At 39.5% G+C, this 16,690-nt stretch overlaps 1 protein-coding gene across 8 annotated transcripts; it reads left to right on the top strand.

The window, feature by feature from the left end:
• Window positions 1-31: 31 nt before the first annotated feature.
• On the top strand, window positions 32-12,107 carry LOC138015939 (ubiquitin carboxyl-terminal hydrolase isozyme L3-like). 8 transcript variants are annotated; one of them, XR_011125675.1, is made up of 10 exons: window positions 32-145; window positions 1,460-1,588; window positions 3,511-3,561; window positions 3,686-3,791; window positions 5,633-5,715; window positions 7,213-7,260; window positions 7,838-7,913; window positions 8,564-8,622; window positions 10,582-11,039; window positions 11,722-12,107. XR_011125675.1 is itself a non-coding variant. In XM_068863063.1 (10 exons), the coding sequence occupies exons 1-10, from the start codon at window positions 105-107 to the stop codon at window positions 10,666-10,668; spliced, it is 687 nt and encodes a 228-aa protein (XP_068719164.1). In that variant the 5' UTR covers window positions 90-104; the 3' UTR covers window positions 10,669-11,135. The 8 variants fall into 8 exon arrangements, 4 of the variants coding, with proteins under 4 accessions (XP_068719165.1, XP_068719167.1, XP_068719164.1 ...); XR_011125674.1 differs by having other exon boundaries at window positions 38-152; window positions 10,582-11,023; window positions 11,714-12,107; XR_011125673.1 differs by having other exon boundaries at window positions 38-152.
• The last annotated feature ends 4,583 nt before the right edge of the window (window positions 12,108-16,690 follow it).

Here is a 16,690-nt window from a genome sequence, read left to right as displayed (position 1 = left end):
ATTGCTGTCTTGTTCCCAGGCACTCCCGCGTAATTTGCAAATATAAAGAAGGAAGCGGAGTTCACGTTGATTTTGCAAGGCAAAAATATACTACATTTTCAAAGATGGTTCGATGGCTACCGTTAGAGTCAAATCCAGATGTAAGGTTTAAAGCTATATTTATAGATGGTCGATGTCAAATTTTGCTTGTGCGTATTTCGAGCGTACGGTTAATTATTCACTCATTCATCCTTTCTTTCTCTTTCTCTCTCGTGTTCCTGTCATTTGATATTTGCGATCAATGCCAATAAGGTTATGAATAAGGTGAGAGAAATTTCATTTGTCGTTTTTCTAATTTCTGTATTAATCTATTATCAAGGTGTTGTGGTCATGAGTTAGCCACCCACTCTGGTGGTGTCACAGGCATTGACTCACCCCTCCCTTTAGAGTTAATATGAATTTTAGTAGAATCTTACGTGCTGAATGTGTAGATAATGCAAGCATTCTGCAAGGAAGTCAAAGGTAAGATCACGAAAAGGTGGTTTTGGTGGGTGACACGGCAGCTGTCTTTACTGCAAGTATTCCACAGCATCGAAGTCTATGACACCTGCTTCTTTGGAAATAGTTTGTTGGTTCTTGGCCATCCAACTCAATTGATTAGGATTGAGTGTTATGAGATGAGACATATGGTTTAGCTTAGAAGAGTAGAAAGTTCAATCATTTGCAGATGTCATTGCAAAGGCGGCACTTTCTCCTCATTTGTTTTTAGCATGAAGACAGGCACACTATAAAAGGGACACATCATGCTCTGCTTCTGTTCGAATTCATTCAAGTATGACTGATTATCCAAGATGGTGATCAACAAACAGCCTTGAAGAGATGGAACCCCTAAAAGATATTTCCAGTGCAAGAAAAATCTCATATTACGGACACATTGCCGTTAGGGGGCTTTTGCACAAATTACCATGTGCAGAGCTCCTGATAACAGTTGCTTGATAAATCTTCCACATGTGCATGATGCACCACACCTTTTATAGTGCAACTTCGTGTTTAAGATCGTCATTGTTGCTCCAGTTGTAGTTAGGTTTAGACCCTTTCCCTTCTCATTCATTGGTGGCATTATCTACTATCTAAACAAAGCAATTGATAGTAGGCTTGGCTTGCTCAAAGGGATTACATGCTCCCTTACAGGATATAGAGCATTGGGGTGAAGTATGCAGATGAAGAGGGTACAGGTTTGAGAAATTGGAGTAATAGCGAGCTTAAGATTGGGGTTCGGCAACAACTAAAAGTGCCAGTTTTTAATTCCAAGCATCCGCATTGGGTTTTGAGGTGGAGTTATTTCAAGTGTACAGAGCTGAAAATGGGAATTTTGAACTGATGATTTTCTCTTGTGCTCCAATCTAAAAATCACTAGTAAGGAAAATACATTTAATAACATTTTTGGCTGAGGTCATTACCGCTTCATTTTTTCTTACAGTTTGTCACAAACCTGGGCTTAAAGCCAAGTTGGAGTTTTGTTGATGTTATTGGCCTGGAGCCTGAGTTACTGGCAATGCTGCCACAACCGACATGTGCTCTTCTGCTTCTTTTCCCGACAAATGATAAGGTAGCAGGGCAAATATACATTTCTTTGATACTTAGATGTGGATAGCAAGGGCAAGATACTGTAACACTAATTTTGGCAGGATATCAGTCTCCCTGGGAAAAGGCCTTCCTATTAATGGCTAATTGGGATGTTCCACTGGATGGGGTCGCATTTTCAAGACTGGATTGGCTATAATGGGGTTGCATTTTCGGCAAAGTTTCCGACAAAGTTACTGGAAAATTTTGGCTAGATTCATGGTAAAAAAAAGTTGTTGATTTAATATTTACTAGTCGCAGTACATTCCATTTTGAAATTACAATCAAAAGGCTTAAGAGCGGTTTTCAATTGAGTGTCAAAAGCAATTAGCGAATTGCTTTGGTTTTTTATTTCTTCACTCAGTGATTGGTTCAAAGTTCTCGCAATTGGCCATGAAATAGACTATAAAGGGGTAGGGGTCCTGAGGGGCCAGCGACACATACCTAGAAAAAATTGACCCAAGTGGCCCAACACGCCGGAGCCTATCCCCGGTTTCCATAGCATGAAGCGGCTAGGATTAATTTTTACTTCCCCCTTGGATGGGATGCTAGTCCATCGCAGGATTACCCCCAGCACTTCGCCGGTACCCATTTATACACCTGGGTGGAGAGAGGCACTGTGGGAGTAAAGTGGCTTGCCAAAGAACACAACACAATGTCCCTGGCCAGGACCCAAACCCGGACCACTCGCTCCAGAGTCAAGCACACTAAACATGAGGCCACCGCACCTCCCAAAAGGGAGGCAAGAGGGTCCATGCAAAATATATGTCGTCTTTAACAACACTTATGTCCATGTCCAATGTCCCCTTTAACCCATTCCTTGCTAAGAGTGACACAGATTTTACTCTGTCTAACAGGAGATAATTTTATCGGTCAATGCATGGGGGCCAATAATAATTAGGTAGGTGTGAAAGGGTTAGGAGCAATTATTGATACTTCTCAAAATCATTCTGCATTCAATAGGCCATTTCCTAGTTCATGTCTGCCACCTCTTCAAAGCGAGTCTCAGAGCGAATTTTTTGAGCTGGTAATTAGATCTACTTTAAAAATGAATGAAACTTATTTCCATAAGGAAAACTTTGCCCTACTCATTTTGAAGAGGAGCCAGACATGAACTCGGAAAAATGGCCTATTAGCTGCATAGACCAGTTCACCCTCTTGAGTGCATGATGGTTAATCAGGGCAACATGGTGGGAAATTCAATGGTTTGTATGGAAATTCAAAGTAAAATAAACTGTACACGACTCTACTTTATAGAATTTCACCTTCATAAACCAAACAAACAAGTCCAAGTTCACAACTGAGGTAAACTGGGCATGGTATCTATTCTTTGTGATTCCGAAATATTGCTTTTTTTTGTCTCCATACATTCTCTGTAGTTTTGTGCCTTTGGAGTTACAGGCTAGGAGATGTATGGCAGCAACTTTGTTTAATAATTAAAAATAATTTCTACAATAGCCGTTCTCTCCAACTTTCTTTAATGCCGCACGTTTGAGCGTATATCTTCTGTTTTGGAAAATAAAAAAACCCAAAATTCTATATCATGAATACTTTTCCTTGATTTGATCTTCCACACAAACCTTTGAATTTCTCTCGATCTTGCCCTGATTACCCATGATGCACTCAAGAGCATGAACTCGTCTATTTCTGGAGTCTTCTGGGTATTCAAAAGATCGATGTACAAGGTACCAGATGGGAGCCCAGCCTCATGTCAACTGTTTGAATATATAATCATTATGGCTATAAAATGATACAAAATAAGCAAACGACAAAAAAGGAAGGAAGGAAATTTCTTTATTATTCCATTATCTCAAATTGGGGAATTTCTATTTAGAATGTCAAATTTTGACAGAAAAGGTAGTAAGTGTATTTAGCGTCATTCTTATTGATCACTTATTTATTTGATAGTACCGTGATTACAAGAAAGAGCAGGAAGAAAAAGCTCTCAAAGATGGGCAGGTATGTGTTTATCATTACAGTTGCATTTTACTTTTGTCTTCACGGAAAAAAAAAAGAGATCATTGTCCAGGCATTCATGTCTGCAAACTAACTTTTCGCTTTCTACTTCTAAATAATTCTTTAGGAAGTTAGTCCAAATGTGTACTTCATGAAGCAAACAATAGGAAATGCCTGTGGAACTATTGCTATCATACACTCCATCGCTAATAATACAGATGTTCTTGAGTTTGGTAAGAAAATGTTTGACTTTCTTCATTGTTGAAAGGAAGACATGATCCTAGCAAAGTTCCCTTTCATCTTCACTTCATTTTACTTATCCCTTCATCCCAATTTCCCTTTCATAGCTCTTTAATCCACACTTGAAGTATTTCACTGAAGTGGAGGTGGTTTGTGGTAGAAATGCAGCCAAAACTGAAAATGCACTGAAAAGCTTGCTATGCATGCAGACCATGCATGCCCAATTTATATTGTGATTTGGTATCCTGTGAAGTCTGAGCATCAATAATTATTATTACTGGTACCTGTAATCAGGTTATGCGAAACTTTAACATGCCCCACCTTCCTGGGCAAACCCCGGGCATTTGACTATCTTCTGTGCTGCTCGGGGAGTGGGGAATTCGACCTTTTCCTGCATGGGGTGGGAAAAATTGAACCGAAAGTGTGAGGTTTCAAATGATTTTTTGTCCGGCGCCAAAGTCACTAACAGCTATAAAACACATGTTTGGACAAGTTGGAAGAGTTAAAAGGAAGAGATATAGCAATTGTGAGCAATTGGCTTACAAAAAAGGTCTTATTAAAGACGACAGGAGCCAAGAAAAATTTTTCTTTAGTAGGATATGACACAAATCCGACAATAGGGTAGGGCATTTGGACACCATTTTGGCCTGATGGGGTGGGAATTTGAACGATCCAATCTTCAAAAGTTCAAATTCCGGGGTTTGCCTTTGAAGTTTCAAGTTGATTGGCGCATTATGAATCTCTCAATATCAAGCCCAAGTTGGGGGGGGGGGCACCTTGGCATAGGTGGCAGGGACAATTAACTTTTCAGATGAATTTTCGGTTCAAAGCTGCACCCAACCAAATAATATACCTCTAAGTTTCACAGTTGTTCCTGTAATATATTGAAAGTGAGTAGTGAAGAGTAGTTGTTTTATTCCTTGAAAACGTGCTCTTACCTTCAAAACAGTTGAAACAGCTGAATCCGTTTTCAATGACCACACAGACAAGCACATGTGATAAGATCCCATTCCTGACCTCACAAGATATCAACCATACTCACCTAGGGCCCAGAATATTAGTCAAGTTCCAGAGGGTGGGAGTAGAAGTCAGAAGAAGTCAAATGCCCATCCCCCTGTAGCTTAAAATTGATACCTGCATTAACGTTTGCATTCATGTTACATTTTAAAAGTAAGGGTTTCCGTTATGTTATCATCAGGGAATAGTTTGAGGTACAGCTGTACACTTCAACAGGGCTCAAGAAGACCCCTGTCTTGTCGTCCAGGACAACCAGATTTAATGCTTGGGCAAGCTACTTTCTCTGACCACTTGCCCCCTGGGAAAGCTCATTCAATTAAATAAAATGACGGCCATCAAGATTCTAAACACTCAAAAGAAGTAAAAATGCATTGGGCAAGCGAGTCATGAGGCTTGATTGTCTGATGGGCAAGTTGAAATTTTAACTTTTTTCTAGCCCTGAGTTCGGGATGTTCATTTCTTTAGATACAAGTTATATCCTGGTTATGATATTTGTACCTGGATGGAGGGGTTGTCATGTGCACATTGCTCTTTGATAGAAGTTCTTATTGTCTTAGTTTAGTGGCTTGAATTCACATCATTATTTACAAGTCACAGGCCAAAGTAACTGGCCATAGTTTTATACCCATACTGAAATAATCCCATCCCATGTTAATGCTAACCATAGGCTTATGTGGAGAAATTGTTTTGGCCTAAGGTTATTATCAGAGAAGATTTGGGTTTGCTTATCAATTAATAAATCAATGACCTATGAATTGACCTGTGACCTGTAAATAAGCCTGCTGGCTAAAAGAAGGTGTATTGACTGTTGACACAGAGGATGGCTTTCTCAAGACCTTTATAGAATCAACCAAATCATTGTCTCCAGAAGAAAAAGGGGCAAATCTGGAAGCTAACGAGGTGACTTGATAATTCAATAAAAACATTTTATTTCACCAAACAATTATAATTATTTTTGTTTTCCTCAAATTTTGACTCTGTAGCATTTGAGGGAATATGAATTTTACCACAATTGCTTTGTAATCTTAACAACACTGCTCGCAATATGTCATGCGATGCCTGTTTCACCAATCAGATTGTCCACAACATTTTGACCACCGTGATGTCAACTATCATTGTTGATTTATAAGAATACAGACAATGGTCTGGAGGTGCCGTGACAACTGGTTCTATTCCAATTAAAGAGTAGTATAAACATTGGGTGGCTGATAATATTATGGCAAAAGTAGATCATGTGGACAGGGGTACAGAATTTCCAACCGTAGACTTGTACATGTATCCCACACACAAGTTGACAGCTGTTTTTCGACAGGCATTTCAGGCACCAAAAGATAATTATATGGTAGAACTTTTATCCAATCAAAGGGCGTTATTTTCCAGTGAGCCATGAAACGGAACACAGGGCATGTGCAAGACAATTGTCTTTTAATCATCGAGGTATCATTTTGTTCTGCATATTGGAGAACACAAGTAAAATTTAAAAGGAACTTAATCGTCTTTTTCATGGACAACAACAAGGGAAAACCTCTTCTGATTTGGGTTCAATTCACATTAATGTTTTTATTTTCCTGATAAATTCATGTTTAGCAATAAAAGTAAAAGACACAATGATACCATATAGCACAGTGAAGAGAGAACTTGCCCTCCACCATGGTGGCCCAGGTTTGATTTCCAAACTCAACGTCATATGTGGGTTGAGTTTGTTTGTTCTCTCTTCTTTTCTGAGAGGTTTTTCTCTGGGTACTCCAGATTTTCCTTCTCGGCAAAAAATGAACATTTTATTTCAAGCAATTTTTATTTCAAGAAACTCTCAATTTAATTTTAAGTCTCTCCAGTTTGTCGAGTACTAAATGGGCTCAGCTTGATAGCCTTTAGGCTCAATTGGCCAGCCGTTTTGTGCACCCGCATTCCTCAGCGCACACCACGGCTGGATCAATGGTCCAGCCAATTGTGTTTTCCACCAATCAGAAAGTTGCCTGCCTGCCAAGTACAAAGTACAATTGGCTGAATACAAAATACAATCGCAACTGGTTCTATGTCACGGACAGACGACACGGACCAGTGATCCAGCTCTTCGTTGGGAGGAGGATGTTACCCGTACTCTCAAAACGGCTGGAAATCAAGCCCAGATAGCCTTGAGACTTTGACAAAGTTGTTATACGGTAATTGTTATGCAACTATCATACTCATCATCACTTTCATTGTTATTTAAGTCCTAGCAGTATCGGGGGCAGATCTACTGGGAGGGTGCAGGGGGTGCATATCCCCTTCACCCTCTTTCTAGATCCTCCCCTTTAGAGCATCTGAACTAGAAGACCCCTGAGGTGCCACCAAAGTGTTTTTTCGTTATATTGTTGTTGTTGTTGTCATTTATGATATTGTTCTTTTTTTATTTAGAGTATCAGTGAAGCACACGAAGCCTTTGCACAAGAGGGTCAAACTGAGGTAAACCCAAATTTATCCAAATTTCAGGTAATTAGATGCATGCCAAAATTGATAAGTATCTCCAAGCGTCCCTTGCTCATCTCCCCAAATTCAACATCGTTCATTTCTGGGAAATACAGACAATTTAAGTCACAAAGTGTCTCCTAGGATAAACGGCTGAAGTTACCGTAATTTAGAAATGATGCAAACACTAACACTTACCTTGTTGATTGGAAACAGGAAGCAACTGTTTTTCAAGACTAAACAGGATACTTTGTGTTGCATATAATCAAAATTGGGTGTACATCCAATTACGTGCATTTCTGGTTAACAACCCAATTAATCAGCAAGCTATTTTTGCACTGCTAAATTACAAAGGAGGGTAGTTTGTCGAAAGGAAACAGTGTTTTGCCTTGTTTGAGTACCCCATCTCAGCCCCGTATTTCATGTATGACCTTGATATCCAAAAGGAAAAGGAAAAAGGAATGAGGGAAGGGCAGGTGGGACCTGCTGAAGTCGACTTGCGAAAAGTTTTAGTTTGTTAAGAAACTACACTGTACTTCAGTCTGTAACTTTAATGACCTGTTCTGGATTGTAGGCTCCATCTGCTGATGAGCATGTTGACCTCCATTTTGTCGCTATTGTACAAAAAGATGGATGTCTCTACGAATTAGGTAACTTTCACATTCATGTAGACTTTTCTCTTACGCTTTAAATAAAGATCACTGAGAGTATTACACTGAGACACTTATTTTTTAGATCTCACCAGTCTGAGCAATACAATTTCTCTGCATGCGGTGTCTGACACTTGCAGACTGCAGACTGCAAACTAACCCTAAGTCACAGTAATTGAAAGCTTACCATTTAAAAATGGGTGCTTAGACTTAAATACAGTTTATCAGCGCCGTTTGCAGTCTGCAGTTTTCATACACCTTTGCATGTGCACTACGCAACATGAAGAGACCAAGTTGTTTTAGTTTTTTTCTAAGCATCAATAGCATTCCTCCAAATTCAACTCTTGTAGACTTGAGGTGGTTAACTCTATACTCCTTTATGTTGTGCGAGAGTTTGGCCATATGCCCAACTTTTAACTGTCATGTAGGAACAGTGACAAATGCGAGATATGTGGAATAAGAATTCGAATATTGCATAGTGAAAGACTTTTTTTTTTAAATGCAAGTCTAAGATGAGGTCAAATGGTAATAAAACACCAAAAATAGTTTCAGTGAGCGTACTGTTTCATAATTAGAGCTTCACCCATATGGCAACTAGCATACAGTACTTGAGAGGAGTGGCACTTAGATCTCATCATGTTCTGTTGTAGATGGAACAAAGTCATTTCCGATAAATCATGGAACAACAACAAAAGATACATTCCTTCAGGCAAGTACCACAGTTCCCTTGTAACATTCTCTTTACAATATTATCTCGTAGATGGAAGGAAGTCATTTCCCATAAATCATGGAAAAACAACAGGAGAGACGTTTTTACAGGCAAGGGTCACAATTTTCACATTGGCGGCTTCTAGGCCACATTTCACCCTGCCAAAACTCAACCTTGTTCCCAGGGTCTCTCCTCTTCTCTTCCCTCCCTCACTCCATAACTGAGGCCCACTGCTCCATCTTGTTGGGACCACTTTCGTGCAATGCTTTTCATAGGCAGCGAAGTTATGGATAAAGGCGAAACCTCCTTCAATATCATGCATAAAAACAATGATTTTTTTTTTTTACAATATTGCCACAGTGCTTTTCTCTTACTTTGAACTCTTCCGAGGTGGTCCCAACAAAATGGCCTCTGCTATTTTGTTGCAGTCTATCAGGCTATTTCAAGCAAAAGATGCTCGATCCAGTCTTGCATTTGCATTGCACATGTGCACCATGTGTAGCCTCTTTTCCCTTTTTTTTTTGTGCCCATTAGCAGTTGGCTGATATTCAAATCACGTAACCTGTGGATTTTTTTGTTGAACGTTTTTGGACAGGAATACAGGGAAAGAATTTCATAAAACTTGGTTTGTTTGAAATATTTGGTCAGAACATTACGAACACTCGGGAAATTGCAGATTAGTACCCCAGGCTGGTTGGTTTCAGACAATTGGCCCAATGATCACCAAGTGAAAGAAATAAGCACGAAATTATAGCAATTTTCAACCGCATATTGTAAACCAAAGTAATTATTTTAAAGATTTAAATTTTACGTGATACTCAATCAAAAATCTGTTAAAAACAATTACCCCTGTGTTTGAGATAAATTTTGTATATTTTTTCTCAGTGGTCCGGAACCCTAAATCCCAGGGGTGGGATTCCCATATGGAACAGACGGGTATGCTCGTCGGAAATTTTGAATTTAACCCCTAAAGGAGACCAATATGGGCGTGGTTTCAAGCAAATTTGACCCCTAAAAACAAGTTAAAATGCAAAATTTGACTTCTGTTTCTCTTCGCGAAACCCTAAATGAGACCTTGGCGGCTTAAAATATTGGCGCTTTGCCCGGAACACCCTAAGTGAGACCAAAATCCAAAATTTACACCCCTAAGCAAGATGACGAGCATCCCCGTCTGTTTCATATGGGAGTCCCCCCTCCCCCCCCCCCCCCCCCTTCCCCCCCCGGGCCCTAAATTCTTGAATGTGACTGGCTCCAGCGGTCTCTATTTTCCCATTCATACCCCTAGTATGGACCGCTCTGAAATTTCCAGCTTTAGCAACTTATCAAGCTTTTTGTAACAGTGTAAAAGTGTCGGAAACAGCGTGAAATGTAAATGTTAATATGCAAATGAAATGTGAATGTGTTGCTTTGATTTGAAGCCATGCGCTGTCACAGCTTTTTGTGTTCCCCCATGTTATCTGTTCACCCGAACACTGGGCACTAGTTCTGTGTGTTCCCCCTTCGCCATAACAATAAATATGATAGCAGAATATGAATACAGAAAGTATCCTAAACATGCATAAAAGCTAACCTTAGGCCTAAAAACTGTTGTTTAGGCCTAAGGTTAGCTTTTATGCATGTTTAGGATACTATCATATTTATCGTTATGGCGAAGTGGGAACACACAGAACTAGTGCTAAATGTACAGGGGAACAAAAAACGCTGTGATGCCGGTCCTTTTTCGTTAACATGTAATGGACATTTTTAGGCCCTTTCACAGCAATCCCGTAGGAAAAAATAAACACAATCGTAAACATGTTATTTGTCGGTCTAGGTCGATCCGTATTGGGAAAAACTGTGCCCTTGGTCTCAAGTATGCGGCCAAGGGCCATACTCGAGACTTGATCGAGACCAAGGGCACAGTTTTTCCCAATACGGACCTTCTGGCCGGCAAATAACATACGTATTTCTCATTTTCAGGATGCTGCTGAGGTTTGCAAGGAGTATATGAGAAGAGATCCAAAAGCATTAAACTTCACAGTAGTAGCACTTTCCAGCGCCTTATGAGCACCACGCTGGCACATAGAATCAGTTTAAAAAATCAACATAAATTATAAAAACGTTTAATATTTGCTTTCTGGTCTGGACAGAAGTGATTTATAGTTAAGTCTTTTGCAATATGCCTCGACTTTCAAGTTTTATGAAAAAGATCTAGACATCGGATTCAAAGTTCTTGCATTGTTGTATTTATGAGCGAGCTTAAAAGGGCATTTTGATTGTCAGAAAAGGATGCAGACATTTCTTAATCACTCGCTGTCCCCATTAACTCCCAAGCCGGCCTGAACCATCCGTACTTAGTATTTTTCTCTGTCTAACGCCAAATGATTTTACTCGTCATTGGGTAACCCGTAGGAATCAATGAGTTAATAAATGAAGGGGTAGTTTCTAAAGAAACTGTGGTGCTGCGTCGGTGGGGAAGTAGTATACAAAAATTTGGTTTTATCAACGGAGTTGATAATGTAAATTGGACACCGTACAGAGATTCTAAAAGCTGACGTTTTGAGCGTTAGCCCTTCGTCAGAGCGAATAAAGGGATTATGGGTTACGTGTAGTTTTTATAGTAGAGTAGGAGCTACGCTATTGGTGGTAACATGGCAACGTGAAAAATAGGAATATATTAGTTAAATGAAAAGCGTTCGTTAATACCGTGAGGATTAAGAGTGCCGATTTGAAAGATGAATTTTTGTTCCAGATTTAATCTTTAATCTGCCTAACCACTCCAAAAAACACATGGCTATCTGCGGCCTTTCCCTACATCTAGGTACTACGGAAAGCCGCAAGAATCTGGAACAAAAATTCATCTTTCAAATCGGCACCCTTAATCCTCACGGTATTAACGAACGCTTTTCATTTAACTAATATATTCCTATTTTTCATGTTGCCATGTTACCACCAATAGCGTAGCTCCTACTCTACTATAAAAACTACACGTAACCCATAATCCCTCAATTCGCTCTGACGAAGAGCTAACGCTCGAAACGTCAGCTTTTAGAATCTCTATACGGAGGCCAGGTTACAGTATCAACGCCGTGGATAAAACCAAATTAATGAGTTAATAAGACAATCACAGGCCAGTACCCTGGAAAGAGGTAGGGGACTCGATCTCCCTCCCTGTCGAAACATTTTGAAAGGAAAAGAAGGAAGACCTGGCTTGTTTATTGTAACATTTTCATGTTTACTTCTTGTCAGTATCTTTTGCTAACAATACCGGTAATTATTATTGTTTGACTCAAAACTGTACGATTGATACCATTAGTAGTTATGATCTATCGGATATGGTTCTTTGGATGCCTTATGCCCTATTGATTTACAGGATCCTTAAGTAAAGGAGTGAGTCAATTTCAAGCCTACGATAGGTTAAATCATTAATAACTAAAGTAAGTACACTTGCAAAAAGATTATTATTAATAAATGGTATAATAAATTTTGCACAAACCACAAACAAACTACAGGCTTCTTGCTAAGAAATAAATTCTGGCACCGAATTGTCAGTGGTGCTTTCACGGACAAGTGCTGCCTGCTGACCGACCATCAAAATGGTGGAAAATATGAAATGTGTAACTCTCTGAAAAGCTGAGTAAAAGACTGTTTTATATACAACCCTTTGCTTATGTTCGTTTGCGACATTGTCCTTTTAAGATTTAAACAAAATTTGAGCGATATACCTCCTACAAAACAAATTATGTGGACATGCCTACCATATGTGGACATGCCTACCATATGTGGACATGCCTACCATATGTGGACATGCCTACCATATGTGGACATGCCTACCATATGTGGACATGCCTACCATATGTGGACATGCCTACCATATGTGGACATGCCTACCATATGTGGACATGCCTACCATATGTGGACATGCCTACCATATGTGGACATGCCTACCATATGTGGACATGCCTACCATATGTGGACATGCCTACCATATGTGGACATGCCTACCATATGTGGACATGCCTACCATATGTGGACATGCCTACCATATGTGGACATGCCTACCATATGTGGACATGCCTACCATATGTGGACATGCCTACCATATGTGGACATGCCTACCATATGTGGACATGCCTACCATATGTGGACATGCCTACCATATGTGGACATGCCTACCATATGTGGACATGCCTACCATATGTGGACATGCCTACCATATGTGGACATGCCTACCATATGTGGACATGCCTACCATATGTGGACCAAAACTTGCAAAAAACCAGGTTTATTTTGTTTACCACTGAGGCAGAAGAGGAGTGGGTGTATTCCTGATTTGACGTCACAATCTATTTTGCATGCCTGTTTACAAAGAGTTAATGCAATGTAAATCAGTTTGTGACGTTAAATCAGTAATATACTCACTCTTTTGACTCAGTCGTGAACAATAGATGTTTGATTTTTTGCAAGTTTTGATGCATATAAGAAAGGCAGAATTTGTTAAAAAAATGAAAAAAGGCTGGAACTTATTTTGAACAGGTGCAAAGATTCATTTTTTGGGGTTAGGGGCACTTTAAATAATTAAGGGTAAGGTAGCTCTGAATCCTCTTGACAGAATTTTTTTGTGACTTTGCAGAGAGTTTCATCTTGGCCTGCTGATCACTTTTGTGCAATAAAAATTGGGGGTCACTAAGTTCGTATTACATATATGAGGAATTAAAATTTAGGGTTTTGTAAAGTCTTCCCTGTTGCCATGGTAACTTGTTATCTCACAAAAGTTACTGCATCTTATTTAGCAATAATTGATGTTTCACATGGTATTATAACATTGCTGTTCCGTGATAAATAGTTGTAGTTGCAATCCTTCTAATAACAAGGTCTCTTGAAAGTGTTGAAACTGGTTTGATGGATGAAGATATATATTCTTCTTTTCAATATTCTGTCCAGCATTACCCGACTTCTTCAGGGAGTATGATTTGCTGCTACAAATTTTTCAAAACAAATATAAGCCATTACAAAATGGAGCTGCTTGTGAAGCATTTCTTAATTGAAATGGGTTTTTTTAGAATTAGGAGTTGGAGTGAAAGATTATTTGAGCAACTGCAGTAGCACAATCTTTAGGAGGTACCAGTGATTTGAGTACCAAGCTATTATGCCTTGATGATAATATTGAACTTATGATAAGAGCTCGAGTTTCTTATGGCTCCCATGAGTTTATTAGTCGAGACTTGTAATATTTCTTGTTACTTTAAGGGACGGGAAAAGTAAAGCTAACACTTCAGCATTATTTTGTTGTTGACTCTGCTTGAAGATCCTTTCTTTTTCTTCACACCCAAAAAATTAGCCGTGGTCATCTAATTCAGGGTTTTGGCTTTTTTTGTTATTCTAGGTTAGTATTAAAATAGTGCACTGTGCAAGTGAAGTGTGCTTTGAACACAAATCACATGGTTCCCCTGGCATCAACCCCTGCCTTTCCTCCATTTTAGGCCATTATATCACAAACTATTGAAGTATGAAATCATTTGTAAGCACTTACCTTGCTTTACTCGATTTTTCCCTTGACAGATCCAATAATTTATTAGAGGTTGTAAAGAGCTGCGTCTTATCTCGTTTATTGAAATCGCTTTTCTGGGGAATGGTACTTACAATCTCTTACTATAATTGGGGTTCGCCTGTAGGTTCTTACATTGACATAATCAGTTAATATAACTGTCCTTAAGGCAGTTTCATGTCACGGGAAACATTTAAAAATATTTGTCAAGGTCGTATAGCACTTTCTTTTTACGACAGTGGCAGTCCATTAAAGTGAAGATATTGGCTTCTAGGGAGACAAATTTATTATCTCTGCGACGTGGTGTCGTTGTCAACAACAATTCCTTGAGATTTGGTGGAGACTGAACAAATGCAGGTAGAAGCTCCATAAGAAAGATAACTATGTGTGCAAAAAATCAGGATGTAAACATCCCTCTTTTTTATCCATCATTTAAATTAGCCAGTATCAAAAATACCATAATACCCTTTGTTTGTCCCTCCAAATCTTTGCGTAAGTATTGTTTTTATTTTCTCTTGGGACTTACAATGGTCCAAGAGAAACTGGAAACAATGCTTATGCAAAGTTTTGGAGGGACAAACAAAGAGTATTATGGTATTTGATACTGGCTAATTTAAATGAAAATTATAAAATTTCCATGACTACATACTGAAACACATGTTGGAATGTTGACCTCGTTACTGTGCCGCTCTTCCGAGTCCTATGCGTCCCTAAGTTGTTGAAAATAAACTGGTCCGCAATTCATCGCCGCACAGGCTACCGACGTTGTCTCGTTTCTTATGAGCTACCTACTTTCTGCCTTGCATGGCATACACGATGATTTGAGTTTTCGATTTGTAATTCACCATATGGATTGCTGATCAAGTTTGTTTCTTGACGGCATGGATTTTTACAAAGAGACATACACGCTTCCCTGGCTTACCTATTTATGAACACGTTTAGTTTGTCAGAAACTAAGTCTCCTTCCTGGCATGATTCTCCATCACCGCAATATATTTACTGAGGCATATTTCACTTCATTTTGCAAAATAGTAAACCTTTGTAAAATCGCTATTTTGCGAAACTTTTTTCAACCAGTTTTTAACTATTCAATTTAAAAATTGAATTGTGCTCGAAGCGTTCTTGAAGCCGTTTTCGTGGGCCTTTATGGAATCGTTGTTAACTACTTACTAACCGAGCGCGAGGGCCGTACTGGGCAATATTGGCCCGAGGTCGTGGCAGTACGGACCGAACGCAGCGAGGTCCGTACAAAAACGACCGAGGGCCAATATTGTTTTTGCAAGCCAGTAATAGAACAGTGGGCATTACGGGTGAATAATGACCTACAATTCGGTCACAATTAGCCAATCAGAGGGTGCGTTATATCGGCTACAAACACAAGCCATATAATAAAGGTCTCTTATTGAACGAGTTGGAATTATCTGAACTTGTTAAAAACATGCATGGATAACACAAAACTTGCATCTCGATGCACACAGGCTTTTAGAACGACGCATACACATGTTAACACGTTTGTTTTGGGTTGGCGCATGCACGTACGAGTGTTTTCCTTTTCTGCAGTTGAACATCATGACTGGCCGACGGTAGTTTTTCACAGGCGAGCAAACTAGGTAGTCTCGACGAGTGGAACTGTGACTCTGTTCTTTAATGTCGCATGATCTCTATTGATCACTCGGCTAAAAATTCAGCATATTGAATTGATAATATTACTAATTATCAATATTCTTTAAAGTGAACCGTTTTAAAATCCGTGATAAGAGTCAAATACCGTCTTTTGCCAGCGCTATTTTAAATTCAATGGTTTTTAGAAATTTTTGTTTGTCAGTGCTTTGTGAAAGGGGTGGCTTTCCCTGCTTGAAGAGGTCTCTTACTTTTGCCTTGGCTGGGTTGACGAGTAAAGGGGAAGAGACCTTTGCCATGGGTCGCGAATCTCGCTGTGATCCAACCGCCGTCTACAACCTTATTACAATAGGGAGCTTACGAAACGACGACGCCGACGGCAACGACGACGCTACAAAACAATAGGTTTAATGAGCAAAAACAATGGTTCTGCACGCTCTGCACGTGCGTTTTACATTTTTGTACATTTCTTTGCCGTCATCTCCTAAATGACGACGTGAAATGACCAAATTCAAGGTTCTGTGGAGGACGTGAGCACATGACGATGAATTTTCAGTTCTCTCTCTACGCTTCCAACCCACTCATACCAGTTTAATTCCTCAACAGTTACTACACATTTTTAACGCGAAACGACATGAAATAGTTTCGTAGTGATATGAATAACGCGAACTCGTATTTTTAAATGTAGTCCTCGTAGCCGTCGTCGTCCTCGTTTCGTAAGCTCCCTATTTCCGTCATCTGAGGGTAGGGTACAATGGTCCCTTGAAAGAAATCCCACAATTTGTGGAATGCAAGATTTTATTACGTACACAGTAATCTGTCGGCTACGCAAGGTTTGTTACAATCCAGTAACATGTAGTATTGGGTTTCGTTGTAAATGACAACAGGTCCACTAAACAAACCTGGTTATCTCGCCACTGA

This window comes from Montipora capricornis, chromosome 9 (genome assembly GCF_036669925.1).
Source record: "Montipora capricornis isolate CH-2021 chromosome 9, ASM3666992v2, whole genome shotgun sequence".
Taxonomy (NCBI): domain Eukaryota; kingdom Metazoa; phylum Cnidaria; class Anthozoa; order Scleractinia; family Acroporidae; genus Montipora; species Montipora capricornis.
This window is presented reverse-complemented; position numbering and strand designations above follow the sequence as displayed.